The sequence below is a fragment of the Taurulus bubalis genome (genome assembly GCF_910589615.1).
Source record: "Taurulus bubalis genome assembly, chromosome: 18".
Classification (NCBI taxonomy): domain Eukaryota; kingdom Metazoa; phylum Chordata; class Actinopteri; order Perciformes; family Cottidae; genus Taurulus; species Taurulus bubalis.
In genome coordinates this window covers 19879633-19897839 of record NC_136606.1, presented here as the reverse complement: position 1 = coordinate 19897839, position 18207 = coordinate 19879633, and the positions used below count along the sequence as shown (strand labels likewise).

The 18207-nt window shown below is 44.1% G+C and overlaps 1 protein-coding gene across 1 annotated transcript; it reads right to left on the bottom strand.

The window, feature by feature from the left end:
• Positions 1 to 2894: 2894 nt before the first annotated feature.
• alg14 (ALG14 UDP-N-acetylglucosaminyltransferase subunit) lies at positions 2895 to 17097 on the bottom strand (the record flags this gene model as incomplete). The annotated part of the gene is made up of 4 exons (XM_079234475.1): positions 2895 to 3179; positions 9624 to 9746; positions 14919 to 15067; positions 16953 to 17097. 4 exons carry the CDS (start codon positions 17095 to 17097, stop codon positions 2949 to 2951), a joined length of 648 nt encoding a protein of 215 aa, XP_079090601.1. The 3' UTR covers positions 2895 to 2948.
• Between the last annotated feature and the right edge of the window lie 1110 nt (positions 17098 to 18207).

Below are 18207 nucleotides of genomic sequence, written 5' to 3'. Positions count from 1 at the left end.
AGTTTAACTTTATTTCCCCCAAAACACCCATCATTTTATAACTTGCATAAATGACCTGAGCTCGTTCCTGAAACACGACGCTGCTCTTAACATGTCCGCTCAGTGGAGGAGTGAACAGTTTTACATCGAGGTTATTTCTCCGTATTTTGTCCATCTGATATCCATTGATCCAACACGGCTAACCCTAACTAACCTTCTGTTTCTATTGTGAGGTTTTAAGAATAGCTGTTAATATTAATACTGTTAATATTCCATCTTTGTACAGACATGTTTGTGCACAGAAACAGAAACAGGAACGTATTCCTTTCTTATAGTCTGCACTTGATGCTCAGCTTCAGTTCCTTTAACCAGTGATTCCTTCTGTTCTCTTGTTGCTCACAGGATCTTTTCTCTTCCTCCCTTGTCAGTGTGGTGTAGCGTGTTGCTCTGTATGTACAAAACACTACTTTTTTTTACAAACCCTTTCATAAAAATAACATTTATTTGTGAAGAGGACTCTACAAACAAAAAGCAGAGGAATACAGACGAGTCAGAGCCGTGTCCGGGAGTGTTTGAGTTTTAGTTTCAGTTCAACACATTGTCTCAGAACTCTCTGGGTCTCCATCCAGGAACAGGAGACGCAGACCAAAGAAAGACAAACAGAGCTGTGACAATGCTACGTATGAAACAACCCCTCTCATGGACCGGCTCACTCAAAGAACAATGGAATAGTTGTTGTTTCACATTCCTCAGGGAACAAAAACAAATTGATCTATTAATGTTGAACAAATGGTTGATTATTGTAATGTACTTGAAACGTGGCATCAGGGATACTTCCCTAGAGCGGGTCCAATGTTACTCTGTTCTGTGGTGTTCCCCAAGGCTCTGTCCTGGGCCCTGCTGTTCTGTGGTGTTCCCCAAGGCTCCGTCCTGGGCTCTGCTGGTATGTGGTGTTCCCCAAGGCTCCGTCCTGGGCCCTGCTGGTATGTGGTGTTCCCCAAGGCGCCGTCCTAGGCCCTGCTGGTATGTGGTGTTCCCCAAGGCTCCGTCCTGGGCCCTGCTGGTATGTGGCGTTCTCCAAGGCTCCGTCCTGGGCCCCTGCTGTTCTGTGGTGTTCCCCCAGGCTCCGTCCTGGGCCCTGCTGGTATGTGGTGTTCCCCAAGGCTCCATCCTGGGCCCCTGCTGTTCTGTTAATACATGATGCCACGGGTACATATGCATACACTCTTCATATCCCATAACAAACAGTGAAGAAATAAAGTGTGAAAGTGACAGCTGAAATCCTTCTTTGTGGTTCTCTAACGTCATCCCATCCCTTCTTAGCTCCCAAAGCCACCTGCAGCCAGGGTGTAACACGTGACAGTACTTCTTTTTTTTTAAAACCTTTATTTAACCAGGAGAGTCTCTTTCTGGAGGGAGACCTGGACCAAGATAGCAGCAGCATAGAAACACATAGTTACAGACAAAACACAGAACAAGTTAAAGAACCTAAAAGCTAAGAGACAGTGACGTAACAGAGTCAATTTAAGAAACATTCACATGTTTGGGAACCTGCCTCTATTTCTTTCATTCTAGATGTAAAAGCAGTCAGTTCTGAGCTTTAAATCATTCTGCACCATATTCATGATGAGGGGCAGAGGACACAAAAGACCTTTTTCACATCTCCGCTCTGGCCTTTGGGACAGTGAACATGAAGCAGTCATGAGAACTCACAGTGTTGTCTGTCTCTGATGATGGAGACACACAGGGAGTCTGGGAGCAGACCGAGGATCGCCTCATAAATGAAGGTGTACCAATGTGAGAGCCTCCGGGGCCAAAGCTGGCCATACATGGATCTTTATACTGTTAGTGTTTAACAATTATTGGATGCCGGAGACTAAAGGTATTGCTAAATTACGTCTGTAATTTAGCAATATATTATCAAGTGGTTATATTATCTAGACCACTCAAGTGGTTATATTATCTAGACCGCTCAAGTGGTTATTTTATCTAGACCGCTCAAGTGGTTATATTATCTAGACCACTCAAGTGGTTATATTATCTAGACCGCTCAAGTGGTTATATTATCTAGACCACTCAAGTGGTTATATTATCTAGACCACTCAAGTGGTTATATTATCTAGTTTACTCAAGTGGTTATATTATCTAGACCACTCAAGTGGTTATATTATCTAGACTACTCAAGTGGTTATATTATCTAGACCACTCAAGTGGTTATATTATCTAGACTACTCAAGTGGTTATGTTATCTAGATAGACCACTCAAGTGGTTATATTATCTAGACTACTCAAGTGGTAATATTATCTAGACCACTCAAGTGGGTATATTATCTAGATAGTCTACTCAAGTGGTTATATTATCTAGATAGACCACTTAAGTGGTTATATTATCTAGACCACTCAAGTGGTTATATTATCTAGACAGACTACTCAAGTGGTTATATTATCTAGATAGACTACTCAAGTGGTTATATTATCTAGACAGACTACTCAAGTGGTTATATTATCTAGACTACTCAAGTGGTTATATTATCTGGACTACTCAAGTGGTTATATTATCTAGACCACTCAAGTGGGTATATTATCTAGACCACTCAAGTGGTTATATAATCTAGATAGACCACTCAAGTGGTTATATTATCTAGACTACTCAAGTGGTTATATTATCTAGATAGACCACTCAAGTGGTTATATTATCTAGATAGACCACTCAAGTGGTTATATTATCTAGATAGACCACTCAAGTGGTTATATTATCTAGAGTAGACGTCTATGGTGCATCTGTCACTAACGTGTTTCCTCTTATTCAACCAGCAGCAGAAAGACAGGCAGTGCAGGTTAAAGTTTCTGCACTGCGTTTACAGAACTATCAAATGACAACAACGCGTTAACACAACTGAAAAATAAAGCAGCATTTATTCATGATCATGACAACATATTTCATCCTACATTTGTGTTTACTAATGTGTTCACACTAGTCTTCCCAGGAAGATGGACTTGGGGTATTTGTCTCTCAGAGCCGACCACTGCACAAAGAAATAGTCTGATACCGGGTACAGGATCCGCCCCGTGAGCGACAGCGTCTCCACCCGGCAGATGCTTTCCACGTAAACTATCAGGACTTTCTTCATTCCCAGAATGCCAAGCAGGAGTCCTGCCACACAGAGGGGAACGCAGGTCCCGGGGCCGTTACACAGCACCTGAAACAACACACAGGGGGAGGGGGAGAACATCCAGGAGTGACCCACTGCGAGAGGAACCACACCAACCAGTATCTCTTTAGGCCCAGTACACTGTGACAGGAACCACACCAACCAGTATCTCTATAGGCCCAGTGAGGCCAGTACACTAGGACAGGAACCACACCAACCAGTATCTCTATAGGCCCAGTGAGGCCAGTACACTAGGACAGGAACCACACCAACCAGTATCTCTATAGGCCCAGTGAGGCCAGTACACTAGGACAGGAACCACACCAACCAGAATCTCTATAGGCCTAGTGAGGCCAGTACACTGGGACAGGAACCACACCAACCAGTATCTCTAGGCCCAGTGAGGCCAGTACACTGGGACAGGAACCACACCAACCAGTATCTCTATAGGTTCAGTGAGGCCAGTACACTGGGACAGGAACCACAGCAACCAGTATCTCTATAGGCCCAGTGAGGCCAGTACACTGGGACAGGAACCACACCAACCAGTATCTCTATAGGCCAGTACACTGGTAGAATGATGACGGATCAGGATTTATGAGAAGTGGTCAGAATAGAAAGAGAAAGGTGCTTTATGAGAAGTGGTCAGAAGAGAAAGGTGCTTTATGAGAAGTGGTCAGAAGAGAAAGAGAAAGGTGCTTTATGAGAAGTGGTCAGAAGAGAAAGGTGCTTTATGAGTTCAAGTCCATTCTCCATTCACGTCTGTCCATTGTGTGTTGACGTAGAAAGTCTCATTGTCTCAATGCATCTGTCCTCTCCACAGAACCGTCCATAGACACCAGGTATAGTTCTGGCCTCAATGATTTAAGTTAGTTCATTTTGATCATTAGAGCAGGAGATAAGTGTACATATCTACACACTCTCTCTAACTGCTGTCAATCCCAAATGACACATGGCAGAAGTGTTAGTTACATGTTGAGCTGTAAGGTAACAGAAGGTATTCATGTGTCCATCCAACCTTTGGTTTGATTCATTACTCTTTCATCTGGCTCCATGTTCATAATGATATCCTACAGGTTGCCATGAGCAACACCATTCAGGGGTTCAGGGATCCTTTCTTATCAACAGGATGCAGTCAGTAGTGCCTTCATGAAGTTCACTTCTGAACTGGCATCATAAGGAACGTAAACAGCAGCAACACTTCAGGGGAACACTGATCAACTCTAACTGTGTTTGAGCACCAAAGTCCTGCTCTCTATTCTAAAGTACTTGATCCACAAGGGACTGTGTGAAGGTGGACATACGGCGGTGGAAGAGCAGCCAGCTTAGCGACTCACTCACTCATCCTTTTAATGTCCGCTCCCCACCAATAAACCCAATCCACACGCGCCCTCCTCATGCTGATGAGCATTCATATATATATGTGCCTTTATTATGACAACGAAGTAAGACAAACACGTAGCTTTGTGATTGAAGGAGGTGAAAGTAGTGAATGTGATGAGTCAGTCTCTATTGTGCCCGCCTATGATAATGCTAGCCTGGACACACAGTGACCAGCAGTGTGTCCACATGCTCCTGATGCACGTGGTTACCACAGGCAAACAGATACCTGCATAGATACCTACATATGGCTGTAAAGAGTTACCACAGACGAACAAATACCGGCTGTCTCTAGACGGCTGTAAAGAGTTACCAGAGTCCGGGAAAGTCCTTCGGTATCACCAGAGAACACCAGAGTTGATGTTCACGTGCTTTAAAGAACGCCTGCTAGTGATTAGAGCTAAAGCTACCCAAGCAGCCGGACACCTGAACACAGCTCAGTTTGGGATCCTGTCCCACCATGCTGCTCCCCACAGCCTCTGCTGTGTGATAAGAGAGTTATGAGTATGCTTCAAGCTGAACATGAACATGAACAACTGAAAGTGTACTGTCCCTCAACACCAGACTGCAGAGCTGAGGTCTGGAGATGTGAGTGCTTCAGTGGCAGCGCAGCAGTGAGCAGCGGGGGAGGGGCTGAGAGGCCTCAGGGTGAAGCACAGGGAGTTGAGGGAGTTTGGTTTACAGGAAACCAGACAGAGGCTCTGGAGTCTGGAGAAGTCATCAAACAGCCACGCAGCAGAGCTCTGCTCTGGACAGAAAGCTTCACACAGCAGAGCAGCAGACAACTTCACACCCACGACATCATGGGATCATTACTATCTCACTTTTCACTGGAAACATTACGTGGTCAGCTTACTTTGTTTGTGCTGTGCAGGAAATACAACTAAACACATGCAGGACAGTCTGCCATATACATCTGCAGATTCCTGACCTACACTCCTCTTGCTGCAGTACTCAGTACTCTAGATATGCAGTACTCAGTACTCTAGATATGCAGTACTCAGTACTCTAGATATGCAGTACTCAAGATATGCAGTACTCCGTACTCTAGATATGCAGTACTCTAGATATGCAGTACTCAAGATATGCAGTACTCCGTACTCTAGATATGCAGTGTACAGTACTCTAGATCTGCAGTACACAGTACTCTAGATCTGCAGTACACAGTACTCTAGATCTGCAGTACACAGTACTCTAGATCTGCAGTACATAGTACTCTAGAAATTCTATTTTAGCAATTGCAAAAAACTGTAAAACGTCCATTTCCATGGATGTCTAGTGAATTACATATCCTTACATTATCTGGTTATTGTCAGCTTTCTGCAAGAAACGTGGCGTCTTACACCTTAAAAATAAGAAAACCAGCCATCTATACACTGCATACACAGGCAAATGTAGAATTGGGGATTGTGGGCTACATAAATAAGATTGTCGTGACTTGACAATTTAATACAAAAAAAATATTTGGGGATACATTTAAAAAAGGCTTACCTATGTTTTTATTTACTCATGTGTCAGGCATCATAGTTCATCTAAAACACATGTCTTTCTCACAGTCTTACAGCTCATGATGGTTTCCTCTACTGCTGCCTGGTTGAGGCACAGTCAGATCATGGTCATGAGGCGGCTCAAGCTCCATAAGCCTGGCTGCAACATTCCTGGCATGACTGGCTGAAAGTCCGGCTTTGTTTCAAACCTGGCGCCAATAACCAGAGGGTTCTGCAGGACGACGCTCACCATACAGTCACACAGACGGAGAGAAGCTGCAGTATCACTATCAGATCCGCTGACGTGGTCATTTCATTGAGTATGTTTAGGCTCCACACGCCATGCTCGGATGGGACAGGTCCTACTTCCACTCAATGGAGAAGGGAATTTAAAGATCATTTAGATTTAGGCACATCTCCATCTACTTGTTTTGGAGCGAATAAACTCTGCTGCTCAGCTCGGTCAGAACTGTATAGGGTGTAATCCTCCAGTAGACAGAGGATGGAGGAGGAGGAGGAGGAGGAGGAGGAGGAAGAGGAGGAGGAAGAGGAGGAGGAGGGGAAGTAGAAGAAGAAGTAGAAGAAGAAGAAGAAGAAGTAGAAGGAGAAGAAGAAGTAGAAGGAGAAGTAGAAGAAGTAGAAGAAGAAGAAAAAGAAGAAGGAGAAGAAGTAGAAGAAGGAGAAGAATAAGGAGAAGAAATAGAAGAAGTAGAAGTGTATATATATATATATATATATATATATATATATATATATATATATATATATATATATATATATAGACACACTAGAGGGTCTATAGACAATGGGACACAAGGTCAAACTAGAGGGTCTATAGACACACTAGAGGGTCTATAGACGATGGGACACAAGGTCAAACTTTTTAATGTGCTTTTATTTTAAAGGGGATTTTTTATGCAGCGGAGCGCAATCTATTCACACTCCTCAATGCTGCGTCAAGCTTTACTTGCGTGAGTTTACACGTTAGACTATTTGTGATAGATACTTTTTTATTCCATGTTTGTGCATGAAAACACTGAGTCTGTTAAAAAAGGCTGAAGTTATAAAAATATTATGTGTGTTGTATTACCTCATGTCCTTAAGATGCACTTTGGGGTTTTTAATTGAGTGTAAGAGGGAATATTTCAAACAATTTTTTTTGTGTTGGCACTGTGATATTGTGTACTTTCTCAGGTTCAAACTGCACCATATCATTAAATTAATTTGAGAAGTTAAAAATGTTCCTCGCATTGGATCTCAGCTTTGTCATTAAGGGGTCAAGGTGGGTCCTGCAGCCAGACCAGTTGAACCACTGCCCCAGACCAGTAGAACCACTGCCCCAGACCAGTTGAACCACTGCCCCAGACCAGTAGAACCACTGCCCCAGACCAGTAGAACCACTGCCCCAGACCAGTTGAACCACTGCCCCAGACCAGTTGAACCACTGCCCCAGACCAGTTGAACCACTGCCCCAGACCAGTTGAACCACTGCCCCAGACCAGTTGAACCACTGCCCCAGACCAGTTGAACCACTGCCCCAGACCACATGCATGTCTTTATTTGCTCACAATTATTTGTTGGACCAGTTATGTCCGGTGACAAAAAAGCTTTGAAGAAAGTTAATATAATAACATGCGTTTGATCTTTGTCTTTGTTATTTTCTTCTGTTTTAAGTTTGATCTTTTATAATTGTATATTTATTATAATTTAGCAATGTGGGTTTCTTAACCCTAAATTAAATGGATTTCTGTCATAGTAACAGAGAAATTTGCTTACATACATTTTTACAGTTATATAAATGCATGTACACTATTTTTACACTTGAATAAACAATAATCTAATACAAAGACAGTTAACATTATGTTCGGGAGGAGTTAAATGTATACAGTGTTACAGTTACAACCGGCCCTTTGAGGACGACCATGATGCTGATGTGGCCCGGGGTGAAAATGAGTTTGACACCCCTGCACTAGAGGGTCTATAGACAATGGGACACAAGGTCAAACTAGAGGGTCTATAGACACACTGGAGGGTCTACAGACACACTGGAGGGTCTACAGACACACTAGAGGGTCTATAGACACACTAGAGCAGGCCTGGCCAACACGCGGCTCCCGAGCCGCATGCGGCTCTTTGCCTGGTTTCATGCGGCTCTTGCATTCATATGGAATTTTTTTTATTGATTTTTTTTTTATTGATTTTGCAAATACTTTAGACCACTGGTGTCAAACTCAAGGCACGACAGCTTGAAAGCCATGAAATCACGAACCCGTTTTCAGTCCGTCAGTACGGTCATTTTACATGAAAAAAATAAATAAAAAATCCTGTGCTTTTATTTTGAAGGGATTTTTTTAATGCGGCAGAGTGCAATTTATTCAATTTCAGTCATATTTATGTAACGTGTTGTAACTATGTTATGTTATTCATTCTGGTCACATGACATCTATTCTTCTGTCCATCCAGGGAGGGGGATCCTCCTCTGTTGCTCTATAAAGGCTTCTTCCTGTTTTCCCTGTGAAAGGGTTTTTACTATCTTTATTTGGGGAGTTTTTCCTGATCTGATGTGAGGTCCCGGAACAGGATGTTATGTTACAGATTGCACATTTTAATTTGTGATTTTGGGCTATATAAAATAAACTGAATTGAATATTCACACACTCCTCAATGCTGCACTGCAATACTTGCGTGAGTTTACACATTAGACTATTTGTGATAGTTCGCCTCATTCCGTGAAAGAGAATATTTCTGTGTTTGGCATACTCTGACACTATCTCACTTTCAAACGGCGCCATATTTTCATTAAATCAAATTGAGAAGTTGAAAATGTTCCTCGTGGCTTGTCATTCATGGTGAGTCCTGCAGCCAGACCAGTTGAACCACTGCCCCAGACCACATGCATGTTCTTATTAGACTTATGTTCTTCTCAACTGTGACAAAAAAGCTTTGAACAAAGTTAATATAATAACGTGTGTTTAATCTTTGTCTTTGTTATTTTCATCTGTTAAGTTTGATCTGTGATAGAGTAATGTGGGTTTCTTAACCCTAAATTAAATGGATTTATGTCGTAGTAACAGAGACATTTTAATTTTTGGCTCACGGGTGGTGGGGGGGGGGTGATGTGGCTCTTTGCGGTAACACAGTAAAAAATGTGGCTCTTAGTCTCTGACTGGTTGGCCACCCCTGCACTAGAGGGTCTACAGACAATGGGACACGAGGTCAAACTAGAGGGTCTATAGACACACTAGAGGGTCTATAGACACACTAGAGAGTCATATTATTCTGTTCGGCATAGACCTCCAACCAATCAGCTGCCACAGAAGGACTGGCGTCAAGTCAAATATTTACTGGTGGTCAAATAAGCCTGGAGGGAATGACCTGTGTGCGTGACTGTGTGTGTGTGACTGTGTGTGTGTGTGAGTGTGTGTGTGACTGTGTGTGTGTGTGTGACTGTGTGTGTGTGTGTGCGTGTGTGTGTGTGTGTGTGTGTGTGTGTGTGTGCGTGTGTGACTGTGTGTGTGCGTGACTGTGACTGTGTGTGTGACTGTGTGTGTGTGTGCGTGCGTGCGTGTGTGAGTGTGTGTGTGTGACTGTGTGTGTGCATGTGTTGCAGGTCCGCTCCACCCACCAGGTCCGGTCTGAGTCTGAAGACCAGCGGCACAGAGAACCTCAGCGCGCTCAGGGTGCTGACCACAGAGGAGCTCCAGGACTGATGCACCTCCCGGCTGCGTGGGACCCGGCAGACGGTGAACTGAGGAACAAGGGAACAAGGGAACATCCTTCAGAGGAGGGAGGAGACGACACTGCTGTGCTGCATCTGATTTAGACGAGCTTTAGACTCAGATGTGAACTAAACTACAACAATAACAGGTTCACTTATATTCCTGTTTATTTAGTGGAGACTTCACCAGCAGCAGCTCAACATGATGCTCATTATAAACATACATTATAAACATGAGAACTCAAAGAGTCTCCGGTATAATCCACACTCCGAGAGATACTTCCTGGCCAAAGGTTGATCTGAGTAACGGAGTCTTTATCAACAATATTTAGAATCCAGTCAAATCCATTCTATTTAAATACATGCAGTGCTTCATATTCCTGCTCATCACAGTCATGCTCTGATACTTAGAGAGATGGAAAGTAGGGATGAGTTGGTGTTGTGATGATGTCATAAGTAGCAGAGAAGCAGATGCCATGCCCCCTGCTGGTGAGCATGAGCACTGCAGCTGCTCTATAGCACCAACATTCACACAGGGTCACATGGACTCTGATATATTCTGCTTCACTTCATTTTGATTATATATATATATATATATATATATATATATATATATATATATAACCATGAAGATACACCTGAGACTGAGATCAGTTGTTATTTAAACACATCTAAAGAGTCAAAAGGTACCATCATGTCAACGTGGAACTCTCACTGACAATGATCATGACATCAGATTTATTGAAACACATCATGCATGTAAAGTACCTCTTTACATACATGATGTGATGAAACACATCATGTATGTAAAGTACCTCTTTACATACATGTGGGTTAATAGTTCACACTGATCATACTTCTGCAGCTTTACTTGAAGTGAACGTTTGAATAGCGGACTATCACTAGTTATACAATAGTTTACATTGTAGAAGCTATTAGTTTAATGTTAGTATTTACTCATTTTAATTCACAAGTATATTGTTTCATTACTCTAGATGTTTTGATATATTAGGATAGCTTTTCTTTTAATAGTTTTTAGTTTAGTTTAAGTGTTTGTTGTTGTTGTCTAGATATACTTTTGGTTGTTCAGGTGTTTATTCATTGGTAACGCTGTGGACACCTGGGTTATAGGTACAGGACCAGCATGCACCTGGGGTTATAGGTACAGGACCAGCATGCACCTGGGGTTATAGGTACAGGACCAGCATGCACCTGGGGTTATAGGTACAGGACCAGCATGCACCTGGGGTTATGAGTACAGGACCAGCATGCACCTGGGGTTATGGGTACAGGACCAGCATGCACCTGGGGTTATAGGTACAGGACCAGCATGCACCTGGGGTTATGGGTACAGGACCAGCATGCACCCTGGTGACCTATGTGTTTTTAACAGGAGAGGCAGCATGAGGAGGTCCTTTGTTCTTTTCTTTGTTTGCTTGTTTTGTACCTCACCTGTCTGAGTCTGTACCTCACCTGTTTGAGTCTGTACCTCACCTGTCTGAGAGTCTGTACCTCACCTGTCTGAGATTCTGTACCTCACCTGTCTGAGAGTCTGTACCTCACCTGTCTGAGAGTCTGTACCTCACCTGTCAGAGTCTGTACCTCACCTGTCAGTCTGTACCTCACCTGTCAGTCTGTACCTCACCTGTCTGAGTCTGTACCTCACCTGTCTGAGTCTGTACCTCACCTGTTTGAGAGTCTGTACCTCACCTGTTTGAGAGTCTGTACCTCACCTGTCTGAGAGTCTGTACCTCACCTGTCTGAGTCTGTACCTCACCTGTCTGAGTCTGTACCTCACCTGTCTGAGAGTCTGTACCTCACCTGTTTGAGAGTCTGTACCTCACCTGTCTGAGAGTCTGTACCTCACCTGTCTGAGATTCTGTACCTCACCTGTTTGAGAGTCTGTACCTCACCTGTTTGAGTCTGTACCTCACCTGTCTGAGTCTGTACTTCCCCTGTCTGAGAGTCTGTACCTCACCTGTCTGAGTCTGTACCTCACCTGTCTGAGAGTCTGTACCTCACCTGTCTGAGAGTCTGTACCTCACCTGTTTGAGTCTGTACTTCCCCTGTCTGAGAGTCTGTACCTCACCTGTCTGAGTCTGTACCTCACCTGTCTGAGAGTCTGTACCTCACCTGTCTGAGTCTGTACCTCACCTGTTCGAGAGTCTGTACCTCACCTGTCTGAGTCTGTACCTCACCTGTCTGAGAGTCTGTACCTCACCTGTTTGAGAGTCTGTACCTCACCTTTCTGAGTCTGTACCTCACCTGTCTGAGAGTCTGTACCTCACCTGTCTGAGAGACTGTACCTCACCTGTCTGAGTCTGTACCTCACCTGTCTGAGAGTCTGTACCTCACCTGTCTGAGTCTGTACCTCACCTGTCAGTCTGTACCTCACCTGTCAGTCTGTACCTCACCTGTCTGAGTCTGTACCTCACCTGTCTGAGTCTGTACCTCACCTGTCTGAGAGTCTGTACCTCACCTGTCTGAGTCTGTACCTCACCTGTCTGAGTCTGTACCTCACCTGTCTGAGAGTCTGTACCTCACCTGTCTGAGAGTCTGTACCTCACCTGTCTGAGTCTGTACCTCACCTGTCTGAGAGTCTGTACCTCACCTGTCAGTCTGTACCTCACCTGTCAGTCTGTACCTCACCTGTCTGAGTCTGTACCTCACCTGTCTGAGAGTCTGTACCTCACCTGTCTGAGTCTGTACCTCACCTGTCTGAGTCTGTACCTCACCTGTCTGAGTCTGTACCTCACCTGTCTGAGAGTCTGTACCTCACCTGTTTGAGAGTCTGTACCTCACCTGTCTGAGAGTCTGTACCTCACCTGTCTGAGAGTCTGTACCTCACCTGTCTGAGATTCTGTACCTCACCTGTTTGAGAGTCTGTACCTCACCTGTTTGAGTCTGTACCTCACCTGTCTGAGTCTGTACTTCCCCTGTCTGAGAGTCTGTACCTCACCTGTCTGAGTCTGTACCTCACCTGTCTGAGAGTCTGTACCTCACCTGTCTGAGAGTCTGTACCTCACCTGTCTGAGTCTGTACCTCACCTGTCTGAGTCTGTACCTCACCTGTCTGAGAGTCTGTACCTCACCTGTCTGAGTCTGTACCTCACCTGTTCGAGAGTCTGTACCTCACCTGTCTGAGAGTCTGTACCTCACCTGTCTGAGTCTGTACCTCACCTGTCTGAGTCTGTACTTCCCCTATCTGAGAGTCTGTACCTCACCTGTCTGAGAGTCTGTACCTCACCTGTTTGAGAGTCTGTACCTCACCTGTCTGAGAGTCTGTACCTCACCTGTCTGAGAGTCTGTACCTCACCTGTTTGAGAGTCTGTACCTCACCTGTTTGAGAGTCTGTACCTCACCTTTCTGAGTCTGTACCTCACCTGTCTGAGAGTCTGTACCTCACCTGTTTGAGAGTCTGTACTTCCCCTGTCTGAGAGTCTGTACTTCCCCTGTCTGAGAGTTTGTACCTCACCTGTCTGAGAGTCTGTACCTCACCTGTCTGAGTTTGTACCTCACCTGTCTGAGAGTCTGTACCTCACCTGTCTGAGAGTCTGTACCTCACCTGTCTGAGTCTGTACCTCACCTGTCTGATAGTCTGCACTTCACCTGTCTGAGAGTCTGTACCTCACCTGTCTGAGTCTGTACCTCACCTGTTTGAGAGTCTGTATCTCACCTGTTTGAGAGTCTGTACCTCACCTGTTTGAGAGTCTGTACTTCCCCTGTCTGAGAGTCTGTACTTCCCCTGTCTGAGAGTCTGTACTTCCCCTGTCTGAGAGTCTGTACCTCACCTGTCTGAGAGTCTGTACCTCACCTGTCTGAGTCTGTACCTCACCTGTCTGAGTCTGTACCTCACCTGTTTGAGAGTCTGTACCTCACCTGTTTGAGAGTCTGTACTTCCCCTGTCTGAGAGTCTGCACTTCACCTGTCTGAGAGTCTGTACCTCACCTGTTTGAGAGTCTGTACCTCACCTGTTTGAGAGTCTGTACCTCACCTGTTTGAGAGTCTGTACTTCCCCTGTCTGAGAGTCTGTACTTCCCCTGTCTGAGAGTCTGTACCTCACCTGTCTGAGAGTCTGTACCTCACCTGTCTGAGAGTCTGTACCTCACCTGTCTGAGTCTGTACTTCCCCTGTCTGAGAGTCTGTACCTCACCTGTCTGAGAGTCTGTACCTCACCTGTCTGAGTCTGTACCTCACCTGTCTGAGAGTCTGTACCTCACCTGTCTGAGAGTCTGTACCTCACCTGTCTGAGAGTCTGCACTTCACCTGTCTGAGAGTCTGTACCTCACCTGTCTGAGTCTGTACCTCACCTGTTTGAGAGTCTGTACTTTCCCTGTCTGAGAGTCTGTACCTCACCTGTCTGAGTCTGTACCTCACCTGTTTGAAAGTCTGTACCTCACCTGTCTGAGTCTGTACCTCACCTGTTCGAGAGTCTGTACCTCACCTGTCTGAGAGTCTGTACCTCACCTGTCTGAGATTCTGTACCTCACCTGTCTGAGTCTGTGCCTCACCTGTTTGAGAGTCTGTACCTCACCTGTCTGAGAGTCTGTACCTCACCTGTCTGGGATTCTGTACCTCACCTGTCTGAGTCTGTACCTCACCTGTCTGAGAGTCTGTACCTCACCTGTCTGAGTCTGTACCTCACCAGTCTGAGAGTCTGCACTTCACCTGTTTGAGAGTCTGTACCTCACCTGTTTGAGAGTCTGTACTTCCCCTGTCTGAGAGTCTGTACCTCACCTGTCTGGGATTCTGTACCTCACCTGTCTGAGTCTGTACCTCACCTGTCTGAGAGTCTGTACCTCACCTGTCTGAGTCTGTACCTCACCAGTCTGAGAGTCTGCACTTCACCTGTTTGAGAGTCTGTACCTCACCTGTTTGAGAGTCTGTACTTCCCCTGTCTGAGAGTCTGTACTTCCCCTGTCTGAGAGTCTGTACCTCACCTGTCTGAGAGTCTGTACCTCACCTGTCTGAGATTCTCCAATACATGTTAGTCATAAATGTTAATGTCAAAGATGACGTCTGAAATGAATTCTAATGAATGCAACACTTTATTCTTCTCAAAAAAGGAGCGGCTGCCATCATTTGCTTTTTGGGGACATACTGCCTCGTGACACCTGTCTGGTGGAATGACATGTGTGAGCTGAACATGCTGCTGATCCACCTTGATCCACACGAACAAGAACACCTGTGGACAGCTGTGTACCTGTGACTCAGAGCCTGAGTGTTTAGAGCGTTCAAAGGAGCAGATCTTCTCCTCACTCATCCGGTCGGTGTCGGCGATCACGTAGTGGCGAGGAGAGTAGGCTGCAGACAGGCTCTCCATCAGCCGCAGGACCTCTGAGGTGTGACCACCTGCAGACACAGCAGACGCACGTCAGTCACCTGCCACCTGCCACCTGTCACCTGCCACCTGCCACCAGTCACCTGCCACCAGTCACCTGCCACCTGTCACATGCCACCTGTCACCTGGAAGAGGATGAGCTTCCTACACTGAGACTCTCAGGTGGAAGGTATTGGAACAATGTAGAGGTTTGTATCTTTACTTTACTTTAGTGAGTCTAACAACCCGTCACAACATCACGTGTCTTCTGCTGAGAGCTAGTATTACTGTAGAGTGTGTACTAGTATTACTGTAGAGTGTGTACTAGTTATTACTGTGTAGAGCACGGGTCACTAACAGGCTGGTCCGGACCCAGACGCCGTTGTTTCTGGACCCTAGACCGAAAACCAATTATTATTCCCGAATTATTAACTGTTGATGGATCGCTTCTATTTCACCGGCGCAGCTTTACCTGTCTTCACGGCTCTCGTTCAGAAGTCCTGGAGACACACCAACCAATCACACGCCTTGTAAGGCCTCTCACGTGATCCTATTCGGCCAATCACTTGTGTGTATTCCGTTAAGCCCCGCCCTCGACTCGAGTGATATATTCACACACACGAGCGACAGGAGAGAGACCAGATAGTTGGAAAAAGTACGTGAGTCAGAGAAGTTATTTCGCTCCAAAAATATAAATGCGGCCTGCTTAACCAGAGCCTGGACAGACTATTATATGTTTATTATTCCCACAACCAGTTCGAAAGCAGTATGTCTCATGTTCAGCCATATTAAAAGCAGCGATGTGAAGCTCCATGACGAGACAAGGCACACCTTACGAGACAAGGCACATCTTTAGAGCAAACGGACCGACTCACATCCGAAATTAAGGCAGAGAAAAATAAACCTCAGAGGCCAATATGATCAGGACCCTAACACGGGAATTAATATGATCAGAACCCTAACACATGAATTATTGTGATCAGGACCCTAACACATGAATTATTATGATCAGGACCCTAACACATGAATTAACTGACCAACAATGATGTGAACAGAGAGGAGAAATGAGCTGAAACAAGTGGTTTCATAATCAGGTAAAGTCCCTGAACACACATTTATCTTTTTTAGATGACAAGAATATAACATCTTGGCTCTTTTGATTGACATCACTTGATGCCTGAATAAACTGAATTTGAAGCTGCATGACAATTCAGTTAAATTATTTTTTCTAAAATTAAGGACTTTATTTAATTTATTTAGTCACATTATTCAAAAGCTTTCTGTTTTAAATCCAGCCTTTATTTTACTCGAAATAAGAGAAGATAATGTGTATTATTAGAGTATGTATTATTTATTATTATTCCATTTAAATTAGAAATCTGTAATAATAAATATTGTTTAGATGTTAATTAATTGAACTTTCTTTAATTTGACAGTCAGTTGTTGACATACAGACGTTAATACAACTGTTGGCTAATTCAATACATATGGCACAAAATCATATAGCACAAATTTGACATTATTGTGATGTTCCGGACCTTTGCATGAGGAAACTCTCTTGAACTGGACCTTGCAGAATTTTAGTTGAATACCCCTGGTGTAGAGTGTGAACTAGTATTGATGTAGAGTGTGTACTAGTCATTACTGTGTAGAGTGTGTACTAGTCGTTACTGTAATGCTAGTACACGCTATTACCGTAATACTAGTACACAGTATTACCGTAATACTAGTACACGCTCTACCGTAATACTCGTACTAGTAAACAACGTGCTTCACAGTAAAGTACTCTGTTAAACTGTTACATCCCGTGTGGTTCAAGTTAGTCCGGTTGATTGAGATCACTGTAACAATATAAAGCTGTATTTATTAAAGCTAAGCTTTAGTTTATTAAAGTTAGGCTTCGTCATAACATCGTACCTGAACCTGCGACCACCAGAACCGAGACCGGACCTGCGGCTCCAGGCTTACAGGTGGAGCCGGTCTTCACGACATGGTATAACCGGAGAATAAAAGACAAACACACAAATGAGAGAGCGAACACAGCGCCGACCAGGACCGCCATGACAGCTACGGTGGCTGCGGAGGACCAAAAGGGTTTTATCACCCTGAGTGCGGGCTTTCAAGCGGAATCCTCCTCAAGAGGTATTAACGTTCTCCCTTGTTAGTACTTACTGTGAAAGATGAACGTTGCTGGATCACCAGCTAGATATTTCATAGTTATAGCATCACAGACACAGAGACATAAATAGATACGGAACATACTTTCTTAAAAAACCTTTAACAGGGAGAAAAAGGAAGAAACCTTCAGGAGAGCAAGAGAGGAGGATCCTCCATCAGGATGAAGAAGGATAGATGTCACGTGACCAGAATGAACAACGTGACAGAGTTACAGCACATTACATGAATATTATTATATTATTATTCATATAATGAATCATTACTGTGCACCAGGGCAAACCTGAACCAGCCCTAACTATAAACCTGAACCAGCCCTAACTATAAACCTGAACCAGCCCTAACTATAAACCTGAGCAAGTCCTAACTATAAACCTGAGCAAGTCCTAACTACAGGAACTGGACTGGGACAAAAATTCGGCCCTGGACTTTTTGGTCCAGACTGACCCAACACAATCCGCGCGCAGATACTATGCCAACTCTGTCCCTTGATGTACTGTACATATAATCACACAAGCCCTTAATAACACTACTATACTGAAATGGGTCATTGTCTCCTTGTCTCTTATTTGATGTAATTTAATCTGAAAAGTTCCATAAATAAGTGTTCCAAAAAAAGAAAAGCATGGACAATAAACCATAAACACTGACAGAAAAAATAGGTAAAGCATATTTGAACAAATTGGGGCTTAAAGAAAGTATATTGATACTTAAAACACTTTAACTCTGGTGACCTGATTTTTAATTACAAAAAATGTGAACAAGCAGATCTGCATGCTCAAACCACAGCACCATAAAATAGTGGTTAATTAATCAGGATAGTATATCATTTTCCAACACTTTAGAACTAGATTTATTCAAGTAAAGTTCATAGACAACGTTTCTGAACATTTAGTGAATGAGTGTTTATCCACAACATCAACCAATCTCTTCCTCCCCCTCCTGTATGTTGTAACTTGTTTTATTACATTATTTACTCTTATTGTTAAGAGCATGG